Source organism: Nicotiana tomentosiformis, chromosome 1 (assembly GCF_000390325.3).
Source record: "Nicotiana tomentosiformis chromosome 1, ASM39032v3, whole genome shotgun sequence".
NCBI lineage: Eukaryota > Viridiplantae > Streptophyta > Magnoliopsida > Solanales > Solanaceae > Nicotiana > Nicotiana tomentosiformis.
Window position 1 is genome coordinate 37,872,404 of NC_090812.1, and position 20,358 is coordinate 37,892,761.

At 36.4% G+C, this 20,358-nt stretch overlaps 1 protein-coding gene across 2 annotated transcripts; it reads right to left on the bottom strand.

Moving 5' to 3' along the window:
- Positions 1–521: 521 nt before the first annotated feature.
- Positions 522–18,245, bottom strand: LOC104109282 (peptide-N(4)-(N-acetyl-beta-glucosaminyl)asparagine amidase). Of its 2 annotated transcripts, XM_070181431.1 has the most exons (18): positions 18,139–18,245; positions 17,851–18,012; positions 17,702–17,755; positions 16,959–17,126; positions 16,528–16,626; positions 15,875–15,961; positions 15,085–15,167; positions 13,213–13,326; positions 12,593–12,647; positions 12,444–12,530; positions 10,205–10,260; positions 10,064–10,123; positions 9,425–9,512; positions 8,578–9,339; positions 8,392–8,452; positions 1,416–1,518; positions 930–1,064; positions 522–852 (listed from the first exon to the last, which is right to left on the bottom strand). In XM_070181431.1, the coding sequence occupies exons 2-18, from the start codon at positions 17,926–17,928 to the stop codon at positions 768–770; spliced, it is 2,175 nt and encodes a 724-aa protein (XP_070037532.1). In that variant the 5' UTR covers positions 17,929–18,012; positions 18,139–18,245; the 3' UTR covers positions 522–767. The 2 variants fall into 2 exon arrangements, with proteins under 2 accessions (XP_070037532.1, XP_070037534.1); XM_070181433.1 differs by lacking the exons at positions 16,959–17,126; positions 18,139–18,245 and having other exon boundaries at positions 17,851–18,113.
- Between the last annotated feature and the right edge of the window lie 2,113 nt (positions 18,246–20,358).

Below are 20,358 nucleotides of genomic sequence, written 5' to 3' on the forward strand. Positions count from 1 at the left end.
GTGTTTTATTGCATAAAGTGATCTTAGTGGAGGATATCAAATTACATTGCAACTATTTATTTGGAAATATGTAAGTCAAATACTCAAGATATATATATATATATATATATATATATAGAGTGTAATAACTTTATGATTGCGCCTTAATATGAAGGTGTTAAAAGTGAGAATGACGCAACTATGTGTTTTCTACATCTCTTTTCACTTTAAATGCAACTAAGGAGTTTCTCATTCTCTATGTCTATCATATGCTTCATAGTATTATATAAGTATATGATCTTCTTACTCTTCCTGTCAATCCTTGCTGCAATACCTGATTCAAAACTCTCATTTCCAAAATGTCCTTAATTAATGATTTAGGGCTGATCTACTTTTTCCTAGGTATTCTATCATCGCTAGTGACGATGGTTATGTTTTTTTGTCGGTCTACGTATGTAATAATGATCATGGTCATGCAAATACGTTTGTAATGATTTTTGTGGCATACTCATCAAACGTTGCTTTCACATTAGCATCCAACATCGCTAGAAATTGATTTTAAAAGTTTACAAATCAATCCAAACAATACAGGTCCTGAATCAGTTATCAGTCAATAGGCCAATGAAAGAAATTATTAAAAATTAAATCTTACTTGCCCTCTTTTAAGAACGACGCTCCTGATCATTACTATATAATTAAATGGGGCACATAGAAATGTGTCAACTGGTGAAGCTTCGAATTGAAGCCTAAGCCAGAGAAAGGGGAAGGAGTGTTATGGTTTAGGGACATCAATTGCTGCTTGCATAGAGGTCAATGCTGCCAATCTGAAACCTTGAATTTGCATTCGCATCTCGAACTGCTAGAAACCTTAGCCTGCCATAACTAACAGTGATCAGAAACTGTCCTATCACGAAGAAGTGATCTGTTGAGAGACTCTGATATAGCTTTACCTGAATGCATTTGCCAAATAGCCTGGTGAAGTAACTGTAAATGTTTTTCTTTGGAAACGTTTGTCGAACATCTGGGAAGTTTGTTTATCCAAGAGATGCCAGCTGGAACCTCCGTTTTCACTTCCTTCTACCACCCTAAAGTATTTAATGAGTCCATCAGTCTATACACAATGATAGTAACGTTTTCTATTGCATTACTTCCAAAAGTTGATCAAACTTTTCTAAAATGGCCAACTTTCTAATGATCACTTAAATGTCACCAAAGCTATAACAAATTGGCAACTATTCAGAAACCAGTTCTATTAGTTGAAATTATATATGAGAACAGGGAATTAAAGAGGAGAAATAAACAAACCACATAATCATATACAGAAGCGATAGTAAACCAGCCATTACTATGTTATCATACACAGTGATACATGTGAAGTTGCTGGCTGGATAGAAAAGATATATTCAGAACTACACTTTGAAGCCAATATGCCATACCAGTCTTTTGGATCTCTCTCTGGAGCATTATTAGCAGACATTAACTCATATGCCACAAGCTCAAACATCCGGTTACCAGCTACTTGATATATGATCCAACAACCTATAAGGCAGAATACAAGTAAATATCAGATAGAAAAACAACCATAAAGAAGAAGGATAAATGAAAATGTATATGCAAAAGCATGTGTTTATCCCTTAAAAATCAATGTGTATTTGTTTATCTTTTCCCTCCAAAATAAATTCCTCTCTTTTAATTCCTTGACTTGAAGCGTCGCACTGCTAGGCGAAGCAGCCCAAATGCTGCACCCTAGATGGCGAAAATCCAGTAGCCAAAAGCATCACCAGCTTATGCTCTAACCCGAGTAGCATGGGGCACATGAAATCCCGTGTGAATCAGCAAGGACCACTTTGCAAGGCTAAATACTCCTAGGTGACCGATAGGGAAGTAGTACCGTGTGCAAAGGGTCTTAAATTAAGAATTTGGTATAATTGGCGATGATAGTGTAGTGATTCTATCGCGATACCTGAAGAGGCACCTTCCTCCATACAACATCTTCAAACTGAAGGCGAGGACAGTTTGGTGACTATAGTTGTATCACGAAATTCCAAGTGCCGTTGTGTTTTTCTCATTTTGTTATACCTAAAACCTTGCTGCCCTCACTCCATGAATTGAAAGTTGAGATATAGTGCAGGTTAAATTGCTTAAACAGCCTGATTTCCTCTCCATTACTCTAAACTGCAGATAAATCATCTTTTCATCTCAGGAGTGACTATTGCAACGATTGTACGAGTCATTGTCATCTTGATGACGTCCTAAGTGCAATATTCTCCAGAGAGGGAAATCTGATCTTTTTGGTGCCTTCACTTGTTTATGAACATCAAGAAACAAGAGATACCACAAAGCAATTCAGTAATTAGATATGTTTTCCATCTTTTTCCTCTTTCATATTCTCAACTAGCAACAATTGCTTAATAATAAATTTTGCATTAACCTGTAATGAGAAGCTAGTAACTCATTCACCCTTTAAATTATTTGTGTTGAATATACTAAAGGCTGATTCATTTCATCTCTTTCAGTTATAAATGCCCCAGGGTTAGTGCATCGAGATGTGGATACGGTTTTCACCACCAAGTAGAAAACATCCATCAGAATCAAGAAGATATCAAAGAATTTAGTACAGTAATGTCTGGTGGTCAATATACGACATTTAATTATCTACATCTACACCATTTAGATAACAGTGATCTCTTTGGCCGTTGGGCCCAAACCATGGGCTTAAATATGACTTTTAATTATCTACCTGAACATCATTGAGATAACAGTGATCTCTTTGGCCTTCGGAAATATTGGGCTTCGTAAAGGAAATAAGGACTTACTGCAACCAGAAGGAGATGCATAAAGATTGTGTTGCAATACGAGCTGCTTGTTATGTTAAGAAACATTTGGGGAAGAAGAAAAACACAAACCCCAGGGTTTAGGTGACCAATATCAGCAGGCACCAATACATCAAAGTTATTATATTAATTTCTCCTTGCTCTTTAGCTATAAACTTCACAATAACTCCATCCATGAGTTACATGCTTTTATGATTTTCTTTCCTCTTGTTTAGGGACCTCTTCACCCTAAGTTGTTAAAATGATGTCCTTCGATTTTCGGGGCTTCCTAAGGTATGAAGACTTGGATCTTTCCTTTTTTTTTCAATAACCAAGAAATCCCCGAGGATCAGTGGTGCACGGTTTAAATCTTGGTGGATAGTGTTGGGAAACATGTCAGGCTAATAGAAAGGAAAAATATTTGAAAGAGAAAAGCAATAAATTGCACAAGACAAGACAAGATTTACGTGGTTCGGCAATTTTGCCTACTCCACGGCCACACAAAGAATAACACTTTATTAATTGAAAAGAGAAAGAAGAAGTTGAGGGATGATTTGTAAATGAAAATGCATACCCCTTTTATAAGCATTTGAATGCCTTGCCGAGGTAAGCGCTTACATCGTAGGAATGCCGATGTAAGCGCATACATCATAAGAATGCCGATGTAAGCGCTTACATCATAAGTTCATCTCTTTTTTATTTTTCTTTCTTTCACATACAACAACAGGTTTGCTACTATCAATCTCTCCCTCAAGCCTATGTTACATCAAGAAAGAAATTAAAAAAAGATTTGCTATTCTCTGGTGGCGCTTTCATGCTATTAGTTTTGAAGGCTAACTGAGGCAGTGCACAACCTCAGTTTGTCAACACCGACAACTTTGGTCAACATGTCTGACGGGTTCTTTGATCCTGGTATCTTCTGTAGGGAAAGAGTTTCTTCACTTATCAACTCTCAGATATGATGATACCTCAACTGGATATGCTTCGATCTTGCATGAAACACTGGATTCTTGGCAAGATGAATTGCACTCTAGCTATCGCTGAAAAGCTCACAATTGTCCTGCTCTTTACCTAGCTCTTTAAGAAAATTCTTGAGCCAAATCATCTCTTTTCCAGCTTCTGAGATTGCCACTTTGCTTCAGTGGTAGATAGAGCAACACTTTTTTGAAGTTTAGACATCTAGCTAACAGCAGTACCACCCAAGGTGAACACGTAGCCTGTGGTACTTTTTCGACTATCCAGATCGCCGCCTAAATTTACATCAGCAAAATCTTGTATGATAATATTGCTCCTTTTAAAACAAAGTGCCATACCTGAGGTGCCTTTGAGATATCGCAATATCCATTTTACACTTTCCCAATGCTCCTTTCCTGGATTTGACATGTATCTACTGACAACTCTAACTGAATGGGCTATGTCAGGTCTAGTGCAAACCATAGCATACATCAAACTTCCTACTGCTGAAGCATATGGAACTTTGGACATGTACTTCCTTTCTTCATCTGTCTTAGATGATTGGTCTTTCGACATATTAAGATGGCTTCCGAGTGGAGTGCTTCTGGTCTTTGCATCATGAAGACCGAACCTGCTTAGTACCTTCTGTATGTACTTTTCTTGAGATAATTTTAAGGTTCCTTCAGACCTGTTTCTGCTAATCCTCATCCCAAGCATTTGCTTAGCTGGTCCTAAGTCTTTCATTTCAAACTCCTCTGCCAGTTGTTGCTTAACCCTGTTGATCTCATTTATGCTAGATCCTGCAATTAGCATATCATCAACGTACATCAGTAAAATGATATAGGATTTATCAAAATTTTTGATATAACAGCAATGGTCCATCTCACATCGTGTGAAACCATTATTATGCATGAATCCATCAAATTTCTTGTACCATTGTCGGGGTGCTTGTTTCAAACCATACAAACTCTTCTACAACTTACACACAAGGTTTTATTTACCAGAAACTTGAAAACCTTCAAGTTGATTCATGTAGATGTCTTCTTCAAGGTCACCATGCAAGAAAGCAGTTTTAATATCTAGCTGCTCCAAATGCAAATTTTCTGCAGCTACGATACTTAGCACTAACCTGATAGTAGTTAATTTGACTACAGGAGAGAAGATCTCGGTGTAGTCAATCCCTTTTTTCTGCTGAAAGCCTTTTACTACTAATTGTGCTTTGTATCTCATCTTACCATCATGCTCTTCCTTGACCCTGTACACCCACTTGTTTTGCAATGCCTTCTTTTCTTTTGATAACTCTGTAAGTATACATGTTTTATTCTTTTGAAGAGAATTCATCTCTACTTTCATGGCTAGCTTCTACTTATCAGAGCTTATCACCTGCATTGCTTCAACAAAATGCTCTGATTCTCCAGCATCAGTCAAAAGTACATAGTGGAGAGAGAGAATTAACCTATCTGAAGCATTCGTGACTCTTTTAGATCTCCTTAATGTAGGTTCAAGATTAACTGATCCCGAATTTGATTCAAGTCCTGACTCTAGATCTGATTCTCTATGTGATTCTATCTCTGGTTCTGGTTCTGATTCTGATCCAGATTCGGCATCTTCAATTTCAGATTCAGTTATAGTCTCTCTAGCCACTTCATTTTCTGAGATTTCTTCTAACTCAACTGTTTCAGATGTCTGTCTACTTGTGGTGGTTGGTTCTAATTCAAGCTTGTCTTTGTACATCACATTTTCATTAAATGTGACATTCTTGTGTCTTAGGATCTTTCTATTTTGATCATCCCGAAATCGATAACCAAAATTATCATCACCATAGCCAATAAAGAAACATTTATAGGATCAAGCTTATCTCTATCATTAGAGATTACATGCACATAAGCAACACAACAAAAAAATTTCAGAGATGTGAGAGAGTTACCTCCTTTCCTGTCCATACCTCCTCAGGAATTTCAAAATCCAGCGGTACAGAGGGTCCCCTGTTTATGAGGTAAGCTGCTGTATTAATAGCCTCAACCTAAAAATACTTCGGCAATCCAGAATGTATTCTCATACTTCTAGCTCGTTCATTCAGGGTTCTGTTCATCCTCTCAGCAACACCATTTTGTTCTGGTGTTCCAGGAACTGTCTTGATCATTCTGATCCCATTCTCAGGGCAGAATGCTTTAAACTCTTTGACTACCATACTCTCCTCCATTGTCAGACTTCAGACACTTTAACTTTAGACTTGTCTAATTTTCAACTTCAGCTTTCCATCTTTTAAAGGTAACAAACACATCAAATTTATTTTTCAGAAAAAAAACCCATACCTTTCTTGTGGAATCATCAATGAAGGTGACATAATAGCGTGAGCCTCCTAGAGAAGTTACAGGTGCTGGTCTCCACACATCTGTATGCACTAGTTCCAGCTTCTCTTTCTTTGGCGTCCTTCCCACCTTTGAGAAACTAACTCTCTTTTGTTTCCCGTAAATGCAATCTTCGCACAAACCTAATTCAACATGCTTTAGGTTTGGCAACTTTTCTTTGGATGCCAACAACTTCATTCCCTTCTCACTCATATGTCCGAGCCTCCGGTGCCACAATATTGTATCACGACCATGATCAACTGTTGCTATAGTATCTATCTGTATTGCAGTTGCATACAGTGTTCCCTTCTTGAAACCTCGTGCCACAACCAAATTTCCTTTGGTTATCTTCCACGATCCGTTACCGAATGTTGTATATCCTTCACTGTCAATCTGACCCATAGATATCAGATTTTTCTTGAGGCCAGGAACATGTCAGACATTTTGCAATTTCCATAGCGTGCTTTGTGAAGTCTTTATATGAACTTCACCTTTCCCGATAATGTCCAGAGGTTCGCCGTCTGCTAGATAAACTTTCCCAAATTTTCCAACAATATAATTATGCAATAATTTTTTGCATTATGTAGAGTGAAAGGATGTACCTGAGTCGAGAATCCAAGATTCGACTGCACTATCTGCACAACAAATTAGTGCATCATCGACTTGTTCAACAATTGCATTTGCTGAATTATCATCCTTGTATTGATCGTTCTTCTTCTTCTTTGGCTCTCTACACTGATTACTGTAGTGGCCCTTTTTATCGCAATTCCAACACATAATGTCTTTGCGATTTTTGAATTGCCCTCTTCTCCCTGACTTTGATCTGTCACGACCGTGACTTGTCCTCTTTGGCTGTTTCTCCCCCTGCTTTCGGTATTCAAAGCAAATCCTGGGGAATCACTTGATTCTCTCCGGCGAATATCTTCGCTTAGAACCAAGTCTCTAATATCATCCAATTTGAGTTTGGTACTTCCCGATAAACTGCTAACTGCAGTTACTGTTGCAGACCAACTCTCCGATAGAGATGATAGTAGAATCAATGCCCTGACTTCGTCATCGAATGTTAAATTAACAGAACTCAACTGAGTTAATATTACATTAAACTCATTGATATGATCCGTAACAGATCCATCTTCTGTCATCTTTAAGTTGAACAATCGACGCATCAAATAGACTTTATTTGAAGCAGATGGCTTCTCGTACATATTTGATAACGCCTTCGTCAGGCCTGCAGTGGTCTTCTCGTTAATGATGTTAAACGCCACATTTCGTGTTAGCGTCAAACGAATCATACCAAGAGCTTGGCGATCTAATAGATCCCAATCCGCTTTGGCCATAGTCTAGTGTAATTTTTTTGGGTACAAATAATCCTCTATTTGCATTTTTCAGAATCCAAAATCTTTGCCATTGAACTAACCTTCCCTTTTTCCGATGTCATTTTTCACAAAAAATATTTATGTGAATAGTGCATGTGAATAGTAACGATGATCAATAGTGTCGCACTATTCTCGTAAATAGTACCTGCATCAGTACCATACTTTTCTACCAGAATTACACTGTCTGTGCTCTGATACCAGTTGCTGGAAAACGTGTCAGGCTAATAGAAGGGAAAAATATTTGAAAGAGAGAAGAAATAAATTACAAAAGACAAGACAAGATTTACGTGATTCGGCAATTTTGCCTACTCCATGGCCACACAAAGAATAACTCTTTATTAATTGAAAAGAGAAAGAAGAAGTTGATGGATGATTTGCAAATGACAATGCATACCCCTTTTATAAGCATTTGAATGCCCTGCAGAGGTAAGCGCTTACATCATACGAATGCCGATGTAAGAGCATACATCATAAGAATGCCGATGTAAGCGCTTACATCATAAGTTCATCTCTTTTTTATTTTTCTTTATTTTGTTTTGTCTACTTTTCTTTCTTTCACATACTACAATAGGTTTGCTACAATCAGATAGTGGGCCGTCCCTCTGCCGAACTACACTTAAATACCAGGCTTTTTGTATGAGGCAGGGTTCAAACCCATGACGTGTGCTTACCGCATACATCACAACCCATGATCCTTACAGATGTAAACTTAAAAACTAGAGAAAGGACGTCCTAAATTCAAGTTATTAAAGCAAAGTTACAAACTATACTATGCGATATTCACCATCATAGCAGACCTATTTACTGCTGAACATAAAGAAGTAACACATCGAAAAGAACTGGAGATATACCCTTATGCAGTTGACATAGATGAGAAACAATGATGCTATGCTACAGTTACATGTTGCTTAAGCTTACCTGCTGCACCATTTGGTTCTTCCCACTTTGACATCCGTGTTCCATCAAATGCACATGTAGCCTGATGTATTTCGAACAAGAGAATTAAGATTCTTCGCCAACATAACTATATCAGGAACTTCTCTTCCACATGACTAAAATTTCTTGAAAGTAACAGTTTTTATTATACAAACCAATGTTACTCACAATTCCAAAAGGAAGCTCCTCCCCGCTAGCAAGGACTAGACCAGAACATAATCTGTTCAACTTAAGCAGTGGCCAAGCGAGGGACCTGCTATCTAGTCTAGCACATTGTCCAATATTGTAAATCACATCATCCACTGCGTGGAACACGACAGGCAGAGCAACAGAAGTTTTAACAGGATCAGAAGCTAAACGTATATCAATACTCCCATTTGAACCTAACTCACTCTTCAAAGAAAGAGCATCAAGTAACTGGCCGAAAGATGCCAACGTCTTACTGAAAATTTCACCAGAACTACTTGAAACTGATTTCACAGAGGTTCTCCTGGTTCGGAAAGGGGAACTCTTTAGATCAACCAATATCTTTCTGAAAATCTCAAGAACTTGAATAGCTGTTGTTTTAGAGGGCGAGTACTCTATTAACTTTGTAAGAACAGGGGAAAAGGCACTGTAGATCTTTGTAACATGGTCATCTATGCATCTGCGAACTGGACAAGATGAAGAGCTTAGAGAGTTCTTTTCATCAGAGACAAATTCCGATCTTGCTATGCGCCACTCCTTATCTCCACTCAGTCTTCCAGGTAATGAGACTGCAGCATCATCTTTAGAATACAATTCTCGCTCAATGACATCCATTTCGGTTCTGTTCCGATCTTCCAGTGCTGAAATCACTTCAGCACATAATGTTTTCCGCAGTTCTTTAGTTATATCAGAAAGAACAGCTGAGAGAGCAGTCTCTGAAGTGATGTTTCGCCGAGAAAGAACCTTCATGATAAAAGAACATTTATCTCACTTGCAGAAACTCACGACTCATAGAAGGATCAATAAAGGGACATTCAACTAACAGTACCTCAGGCCACTTCCTGGTGTAACGCTTAGTGACGTCATGCACACCATCTTTTGCAATAGCAATCACATAGTTCAAATTCTTTTTCCATCTTCAGAGAAAGGTCGAAACACTAAAAATAAGAAGGCAGGTAGGAAAAGGTTGAAACACCAAAATTAAGAAGGCAGGTACAAAAATAGTGTATCATATAATGGCAACAATAGACACAGTGGGATCATAGTACCAGTGCGAATTTGTTCTCCTAAATATTTCGTGAACATGTGGAGTGCTAGCCACAATAAAAAGATAGTACTTAAATATATGCAAAGGTATACTGAAAATTACCATTGCTAAATTGAGGTTTGGTTCTGTTGTCAATAAGTTAGACACACTTTCACAATTTCAAAACATGCTTCTTTTAAATCTTCCATCACTTCCTGACCGTTACAGTTGCAACAGATTTTACATGCCTGCAAATTCCTACATTTTGCAGGCATGTCACTATATATGATACTATGACGGGGTACAATAGTCCACCAGTCAGCTTCCGGAGCAAATTTTATATTAATACAACCAAGATCACGTCATGAATTATGTGATTGCTACATTAGTTACAATAAGAAATCACATCTACCAAGAGTAAAATTGGCAAAGAGAAAATACCCCTTCTCATATAAAAGAGGATTGTCATATATTCCTTCACAAGGATCAAGATGCATCCATCTGCACGATTTGGCCCCATCACTTCATGTTCTGGATCATTGTAATAAATTTATAGAGCTAGCCCATTGAAAAAGATATTACCTTCCCAGAGATGGTGAAAAGCACTCTGTCCAGACATGATCAGTGAAGTCCAAAATCTGGAAAGTTAAACAATAGGAGTAGTTAAGTCAAATGTTATTCTGTAAAAACAGCTGATTCCCTTACAAGACTTTTTTTTGGGGCTCTCAAATTTTACAGTAATATGGGCTCCTAGAGATATCCCTGATTAAGTCAATAAACTTGACAAATTGGATGGCTGTCAGAGGTTCCTTGAAACCATCAGAAATTAACTTTTAGCACTGTAGCACATAATTTTTACCTAAGTAAAAACAATAAAGAAAAGCACCATAAGAGAAGACTGCAATCATGTGGCCATGAAATATGGTTTCTTGCTAAAAGCAACAATGAAGAGTGCAATTGAATCTGAAGCAAAATGCAGTGTATTTCAGGCAAGTAGATATCTTCAACGTTTCCGCTTTAGGCCAGTGTCCAGAGTAAGGCTGTCCAACGGGACGGGCCGTCCCGTCCCGTCCCGTCTCGTTTATCCCATATTAAATGGTACACGGGGTGGGACGGGCTGCCCATTTCGTCCCGTTTATCCCGTCCTGTCCCGCGTGCTATTTAATTTTTTTTTTTTGAAATCGTAGAGCGCTTTTAGCGCGGCAAGATTTCAAATCGGAGATCATAGACATTCATTAGTGGAGGACAGCCTAGAGATTTTCGTATTATTCAGAGATTGGATTAATTCAGAAAGAAAAAATCTTGGTTTTGAAAAATTAACCACTAGGGAAGAAGAGGAATACAATGAGATACTTAGCACTGGGAGCGATGACGGCATGGAACTCAAGGAACATCAATCAACATTGCCAATTCCAGAATAATGTCCAAGAGAAATTATAGATAAGTTATAACGAAGCTATATAAGAGCTTACAAATATTAGTATGATGATTTGTAATTGGCTACAAGAGGCCTAGTTCAAACAGAACCCTTCCTAGAAGGTGGCTGCGTAGATTAGGTGCTCTTCAAAAGAATTATATTTGTATGTGAAATTTGAAAGTTCTATTAATAAAATAAAAGGCTCTAAGCCTTGAATTTTTTTTATAAATTGTCTTACATTCTTACTTAGTTACTTAATGGCTTGAAATTATATTAAATATATTACAACTCTATTATAATTACTAAAATATTTCATTACAAGACTTTTTTTAAAATATTTTATAATTCTTTACTTAGTTTCTTTATAATTTATTAAGTTTTAAGTTTATTAAATAACTAGCCGTTGCAAACTTTAAAAACTTAGTCATTGTCAAAAAACTAGCCGTCGCCAAACTTAATGCTTAAATAATTAATTTTTTTTATAAAAAAAGGCCCACTTTAAGGCCCGCGAACCGTCCCGTCCCATCCCGTTTGTTAGCGGGATGGGATGGGCCTACCGTTTCGTCCCGTTTAGGCCCATCTCGCCACCGTCCCGGCTAAATATCGTCCCGTCCCAGTTAAATATCGTCCCGTCCCGTTTATTTGGTCCCGTCCCGTTGGACAGCCATAGTCGAGGGTAGTCCCTCCTTGCACGCCTCTTCTAGCATTTTAAGGGAGTTTGTTACCCATTTTATTTGTTTTTCTTTCCCACTGGTAAAACTGAATACATCTTTTAATTATCTACTGCTAATTTGGATTTCTGAACAGAAAAAGGAAAAAGATTAAATCCACCCAGGCGGATATAAAGAATAGAGATAGCACTCCTATCTGGTTCTCGAGTTAAGTATCTCTTTGTATTTTGTAAAGCTTCTTATACCAACACAAAAAGATTAAAAACCAAAAAGTGCTGGCGGTATTTTCTGAGGAAGTTGGTGACAAGATATGATGCAAGTCTTTTGTGAATTCTGTTTTAGAGAATCAGTATTCTGGGTGGAAGGAGCTCTAGGCTTCTCTAAAGCTCTTCACACAAATAACATATGTTCCAAATTTAGTCGCCTTTTATCCAGCTATTTGTTAATATTTCTTCATTTTATAGAAGTTTGGTCTTCTTATCATCATTTTAAAATGACACTTTGTTGCTGCAGGTTCTTCAATATTTTTATTTGCATATTTGTCAATTTCCTAATTTTAATCTTATGTATAATGAGTAATTCACCAGTCACTATGCTTCCAAGACATAACTAAGAACTGAACAATTACATAATATTGATGAAAATTGAATCCAACATGCAGTGAAGTAGAGCACAATGGCGAGCATCTAAACATGTTTGACATCAAATATGTTTTCTTGGAGAAGAGACTTACCAAACGAGAATCATAACCAAAAGCCCTACAATAGAGCGTGAAGCAGTTGACCCACTCCCCGCACCGCCCCTTTCTCGTCTCCAGAAGCTGCATAAATGTCAGTCAGAATTTGTGATAAGAATTCTTCCAGTGGCAGATGTATCTAGTACCTTCAATGGGTCAGTGTATCTTGGGAAACGGGTGATATTTGAACATGAATTGCAGCTGCGAACATCAGAGATAAATGTTATAAGACAACTTTGCTATTTTCCGGTTAATCAAAGAGAAGAGGGAAGCCTATATCCCTCCAGAGAGAAAATTCTAATGCTTAAAGAGGTGTCAGAATAGCAAAGCAGAGCTCCAAGAGATCCTCACATGTGAGTTTCGTTCAATCGAGGCATCATTTGGGTTGTCAACTGTAAGCGAAGAGCATTACTATATCACTGGAATAGGCATTGGAATCTTACATTTACCCCTTTAGTCGTATAGAGCTAGCAATGGTCTCAAAAGATTTCAACCGAGAAAACCAGCATAGAACTCTGAGAGACTATACTATATCACGGGAAATACACTTTGAGCAATAACTTATCAAAAGACCACGATTTTAGTAAAAGTTGATAAGGATTCCTGGAAGAAACTCACTGATATTAATTAGCTTGTTACAAAAATATACTTTTCTTTTTAGAACTACCAACTAGTTACTAGAAACCGAGAGAAATGAGGGATAATCTTCCTAAGAGCCTATCTAACACCAGATAGAATGTAGAAGAAATATCTTTTCCAGACATACCGATAAAGTTCAACTCGAGAAGCACCATATTGTGTTTCAGAAGAATTTGCAACTCCCATGCCTTGACTTCTGGTTTCATTGCCACAACTATCACAAGGAGGCGCATTTACCCACCTACAATGACAATGAAAAATAAAATGAGATTAGTGTCATTTGCGGGGTAAACATTGGGCCTTAAAGGCCCAACATATCCTCAAGATGAAGTCATTAAAAAGTGGATGCTAAATCGATGTGCAGTCATTTGGACAAAATAAAAAATGATCACGTCCGGCAAAAGGTGCAAGTAGTACACGACACACATAGAGGATAAAACGAAAGCTCGCCTGAGATGGTCTGATCAGATCCTACATAAACCTCCATGTGCACTAACACGTAGGTGCAGTACTATGACAATTTAAGGTTATAAAAGGGTACAAGATAACCAAAAATCATGTGGAGGAAATAATCTGGAAAGGCTTATGAGCTCTTGCAATCAATGCAAACTTAGCTAAGAGTAGAACACAACATAGCAAAGGGTACATAAAGCCAACAGCAACGAGTTGCAAGCTCAGTTTAGTTGTTGTTACACTTACATTAGTGCATTGTTTGTCAGGGTTAGAGACTTCTATGTCCATGTAAGGATAAATGTGAGATTTAGAGAACCTCTTGTCTTACATAACACCAAAATTCCATTCTTTAAAAAAAAAAAAATGAACCCCAAATTTACCCTAAAAGATAGTATTTAGTATTGAAACGAAATGGGCTTGAATAGAGCGAAATTGATAAAAGAATTCATATAATTGACCACAATTAGTTTGGGACTGATGCATAATTAATTGGCTGATTCTTATTTTTTAAAAAGCAACATACAGCTGCTCCGTATCAAAGCCATTTTATAAAAGCAATTCATTGATTAGGCGGGGAGAGAGTAGACAACGACTAAGTTGCTCGGACTCGGGTGCAGGTATCCGATACGGGCACGGATCAGAGTTACTCTCTCCCCGATCTTCCAATGCCGAAGTAACTCTCATCAACTAGCACTAGTTTGAGGTGAGTCAGCACTAGCTTAATGTCAACCTTTAGGAGTAATTCATCAAATTGGTTAAATTTAAAATAATAAAGTCGGGTTTAATAGCTGATTTCTCAAAAAGCAATGTTGGCAAGGAAAGAAAGTCTCTTAAATCAAGTGACAATATTTATTCTTTGGATAACCGAGAAATCGCCGAGGACCAGTGGCGCAAGTTTCGAAACTCTTGGGCCTTTCCATCTACCCTTCTCCAATTAAATACTAGGCTTTTGTCTGCAACAGGGTTGCGCTCTAACCACTAGACCAAAGCTCTGAGGCCATCAGGTGAAAAATATTTACTGTCAAGTGTTTACGGACAGTATAATTTAGTTATTGGGTGAAGTAGGTTCAACACAGCCACCAAGGAGACATGACTTCAATGACTGCAACCATAGATAGGGTATTGGTCCTCCGCCAGCTAAGTACTCAAGCTCAAGCAACGGAGAGAAGATATTATAAGAAATATCCAAATGTCTTTCCTCTTAAATAATTAAGCTTTTCAGATGAGGTGAAATCATTTGTTTCACTATGAATAGTGAAGTCAAGGTCCCGGTTAGAGGCTCATTGTAGGCTTGGTCTTCGGGGAAAACTAAAGGAATAGAAGAAAATCCACAACCAGATCAGAAGTGTTGGAAGAATACTTCGATTAAAACATAAGATTTAGATGACTTAGAGCCCATGATGTACTAACTCATATTAGTTCTTGTACTGCATTTTCAGCATATAGATACACACAACAACGCCATTGCACAGAAGTAGAATGAAATGAAAATTTATTCATTCCTTAGTGATGAAAATCTGAATTAACGGCAAAGTCAAGAAATTACCTGAATGATTGTTTAAACCAGAATAGCAGTTGTAATAGGAAAGCATTATCTTGTTCAATTTTTGATGGTCTCAAGTTTCCCTCCTAAGCAGATATAGTACAGATGTCAGAAATTCTGGCAGATGTCAACCTACAAAATCTCATACTTAGACTGAAACTAAGCTCACACTCATTACCCATGTGACAAGCTATGCCAAGTAAGAAGTATCGTAGATTCTGAATTGGTTTAAAATTTGTATGAATAAAACATGTTCTTCTTGTTACTACATCTTTTTTATTTATATTTCATTTCAAAAATAAATCTAATTATTTGAGAACAAGCTATATCTGGTCTGAGGCCCATAATAACATATTCAAACTGAATTGACAATCATCTTCTTGTCAGTAACAAAACTCAGTTTCAAGTAAAAACTCACAGCCAACGTTAACTTAATTTTCTTTCAGGAAAAAGGAAAGAAGAAAAGAAAAGAAGGCAACCTACTAAAAGATGCACATGAATCAGTTCATCAATGGTTGTCAGAGACAACAGATCAAGCAACATTGATTTCTTACAAAATTTCTCTCTTAAACACCAGAAGAGATAGTAACATCTATGATTGCCACTCTTGAGAATGTTTTTTTAACTGAAAGAAAGGGCAGTAAATCTTATTACATGATGAATACATTGTCAACATCTCAATCTGTTTCCAACCAAACAACACACCTCATAAGTTAATTTTTTCAAAGTTAAATATTATACTCATTGAACACAATTACTGCACAAAAATAAATTGCAAGATGATAGTTCCAACCCTTCCCAAAGAAATCAATGCTTTCTCCTCAAGCTTGTCCACAGGAACCGTCTTTCGAGCCATCTCTTGCCGATGCGGATCTTCATACTACAACATGAGGAGAGACATTTATTATCTATCAAGGGAAACTAGTTTTAAATTATTTCATAATTTGAGCATAAGTTATCCTAAGACTAGGGAAACAAAACCAATCCACAACTTCTACTGCATTCCACTTTTCCAGCCTAAAAGTCAATGATGAATTACTCTATCCATCCCACTCCATGCACAGAATTAAGAGAAAAGTGAGATTAAGGATATGGCATAATTTACACACTTCCTATTCAGAGAAAAAAAATAATAACAAATTGATTATAGGATTTTGTGCGCAAAGTTGGTATTGCAAAAAGGCATCAAGAAGCATACCAAAGTTGAATCGCAGAACATTTGAATTCTTGAAACATCAAAAAAGTGCATAGAGTAGTTAGTATTTATGGTATATTCAAATTCTTTTAAAAAATATATTATTTATGGAAAAGCATCACATTTTTTAGGCTTCTAAATTAGAATACCTAAAGAAAACCATCTCATACTCCATCTACTAAAAAGGGAGAAACAACTATGCAACACAAGTTAAGATGGATCAAAAGAAATCCAGACCCAACAAGAGATACCATTAGAACTTGATTAACATATGGCCGTATCCGCTGTTCAACTTGCTCCTTATTTTCACTAGCAACAAACTGCTGCATCATAAGAGCTTCTTCTTCTGCCTAGATGCACAATCACATGATAATAAATAAGTGTTAACATCATAACATGATACATAGTGTTTTATGGTATATGATCAGAACATATATTGATAATTAGAAATTACTTCCGACTTCAAAATGCTCTAGCTAATTATAGCTCCACCTTTACATCTCTTGCTTTCCTTTAGAATCCCACTACCATCATTACATTCATTTTTGTTATATTTATTCAAAGTGAAGCACATAGCTCAAAACTACTTATATTGCAATCACATTGGCAGATCGAAAAAAAACATCTGACATCAAATAACACAAATGTTTGACAACATAAACCAAAAAATTCAATGCAGAACCTGAAGAATCCGAGCCAACTCTTCATCTGACATCGCTATTTCTGACTTTTCTTTCTCCTGAGCTGATATTTCTTCTGCATCTCCATCAAGTGATACCAACCGGAGCTTATCCGATATTGAAGCGAGATCTGACTCGTCGGATACAATTTGATCATCTCTTCCCAATATCTTCTCATCATTTCAATTTTAACATGCTCAAGTTCACAATCATTTCAATTTTAACAAATCGAATACTCAAATTCGCTAGCATGTTCATGCAATTACATATCATATGGACACATGCATAACAAAACATCTCTTCAATTCAATTTTTATCAAGCTTATCAAGAGATTTACTCGAGATCAGGGTCATATGATACAATCTATCATCTCTCTTCGAAATTCACAGGCAAATACAGAACCACACACATTGCATTAACACAGTTCGCTGAAACGCTTCTCTTTAAGATTCAAATTTTAGAGATCACAGTCATAATTGACTAGAGATCAGAATTATCCAATAAAGATCTTATCAGTATCTCCTCCCAATATCTTCTCATCATTTTCAGTTTTTAGCAACTCGAACACTAAAATACACCAAAACACAAACAAACACATAACACGAGATCACGATCGTAGAATACAATCAGATCACCGGAACCTTCCCATTTCTTCTCGAAGTTCCAATCTCACATAAAATCAACGCTAAAATTCACAAGCAAATGCAAAATATGTGGACATTACAAGTCATCACAAATTTATACCTTTTGTTGATCGGGAGGAACAGAAGTGAGAGAGAAGAGCTGGTATTTGAGGACCTGGAAAAAAAGGAAGAGAGAAGAGAAAAAGGTTTGTAAATGAAAAGGTTAAGATGAATTTGAAGAAATGAGAATGAGAGGAGGAGGAAGAGGACTTCGAAGCCATCGTCAGTGTCGTAGTCGATGTCGAAGGTGGAGTCGTTGTGACTAACGGCGAATTTTCGAACCACCATTCTTGGAACTTGTTCTATCTGCTGTTTTTGCTTCCTTCCTGGTTTTGGAATTCGATTCCTTCTTCCTCTATGAGTAATAAATTTCTGGAAAATTTCAAACACGTGTAGGCGGAGTCATGCACTACACTCTTCTGATGACATACATTAAAATTTAACAGAACTCAGTCGGTAATGTGCAGATTCAACTAATTAGAATCAGTAGAAGAGTACCTAATATGATTGGAGGACATAAAAAGATTTTTATTTCATTAACTCCATTGTTAATGGTGGTAAAGCAGAGTAGCATAGGTTACTATCTTGTATTTGCATTTTTATGTGAGTGGAGTTTATACATAATAAAAAAAAATTATTTATCCTAATATAATAATTGAAAGCAAAAGCAATATGCCCCACATATCAAAATCTATCTGAATTTATCTTTTTTCCTACATTTTCTTATTTTTCCTTCAATTTTTTCAATTTATGTGCTCTACACCAAAACCTGAAAAGTCACGTCCTAAATTTCCTTTATTGCCATTGCTCTCTTCCTCGTCTTTCTCCCAAAAATGTTACTTCACTTCTTTCTTATCATCCCATATTCATGGGTACCACCATTCTAATTCTTTTCTAAGTTATTATCAGCCTTTTTCTTACTATTTTCTCTCTCTAAATTATCTCTATTAGTTGGTTTACAATTTACACACTAGTCTTTGTTACTCTTTTTTGCCGCATACACAGACTCTGAACCAAGGTTAGTATTTTAAATTTTATGCTCTTATATTTGTGTTTTTCTTTAAAACATTTTATGGCCTTATATTACAAGTTTTTTTTGTTACTATTTTTTGCCGCATGTACGCCGAGTCTGATCAAGGTTAGTATTTCAAATTTGATGCTCTTATATTTGAGTTTTCTTTTTCACAAAAATATTTTATGGTCTTATATTACAAGTTTGTTGGAAAAAAGTAACCATCAATCGGCATCTATTATATCAACTTCCTGAATTGTTGATGCTTCACATCCGTTACATCAACATCTTGAATTGTTGATGCTCTTGTGGTTGTATTTTGGTTTCGAGTATGTACAATACCGGAGCAAGTACGCGTGTCTATTTTACTATGCTCTTCCTCCATGGTGAAGTGTTATATCAAAGATAATATAAAAAGTTGTGATGTCCATGAAAAATAAATGGTATAACCTCAAAAGTGATCGCTTTGTAATTAAAAAACTATGAGCAAAATGTTAATCAGTATTTATATTATAAATGTTAAAACAATATGTGTCTCTTACATGAAAAGGCCCAGAAGACATAAATAAATTGCGCCTTTATGTAATGAAAGGCTCCTTCAACAGTAAGAATCTGCAGTGCCTCCGGAACCAACTCTGTTGTAACTTAACAACTTATTCTATTCTTTTTTTCACACAAAATCTTTCTAATTTCAAATTTTGGTTTTGTTATTTTTTGTTTTCAATCGGTTTCTGAGATTTGCTTAACCATGAGAAAAACTATGTGGAGAAGGATTATAAAAAGTTGAAAGCTCTCAGGAATCAAACGCTTTCGGAATAGATGTTTTGTAATTGGTAATCATGAACTCAATTGTAATGTTTCTTCAAATTCTCACATGCACAACATTGAAGTTGTATCATGGCCTTTTCAAATTTTCTCTTTACATTTCTTAAATATATTGGCTTTGTAATACTTGAGGGTGGTAATGAGATATATACTACTCTCTTACTCATTTTTTTTGGTGTATTAGGATATTTCTCAGGAGTAATATTTCACCACCAACTTTCCCCCTTTGTCCATGCCTTTTCTCCTTCATTTGTTTAGTAATTTTATTATATCAGACAGTTGCTAAATTTGTGCAAATTTTGGGGCCCTTTGTTCTCTTTTCCTATTTCTCCACTTAAGTGCATAGTCAGATCCATTGTGCAAGCTTTTTTTTTTTTTTTTCCGAGTAAAAATAGCACGGACTAGCCAGTTTTCCGAATGATAATTGAAAAATAGCCATCATGTGCAAAGTCATTGAAAAATAGCAATTATTTTGTTGTAACACGAAAAGTTTCAGCATAATATATTGGAGATTGGTGCACCTAATGAACTTCCAGCATATTATACTGGAACTCCAGCACACGAAAAGTTCCAGCATAATATACTGAAAATTGGAGCACATGTGTATGAACTTCCAGTATATTATGCTAGAACTCCAGTATGTTATGTTGGAAGTTCATATGTAAAAAATTCGAACTCCAGTATATTTTGCTGGAATATTTTCCGAATTTTGAATAATGTTTTCGTTCAGATTTATCTTTACATGAAAAGTGACTAAATTTCGATTACTTTTGAAACCGTAGCTATTTTTCAATTATCACTTGTAAATCAGATTATTTTTAAATTTTTTGCTTTTTTCGATGCACATCGTGATATTTTTGTCTCTTTCTTCATACGCAATA

Coding starts and splice junctions, on each gene's coding strand:
- LOC104109282 (XM_070181431.1), bottom strand. CDS start 17,928: ATGGTGGTTCGAAAATTCGCCGTTAGTCACAACGACTCCACCTTCGAC. Junction 15,168..15,874: donor CATTGATTTCTTTGGGAAGG/GTTGGAACTATC, acceptor ATATCTGCTTAG/GAGGGAAACTTGAGACCATC. Junction 13,327..15,084: donor TGGTTTAAACAATCATTCAG/GTAATTTCTTGA, acceptor TTGTCATTGTAG/GTGGGTAAATGCGCCTCCTT.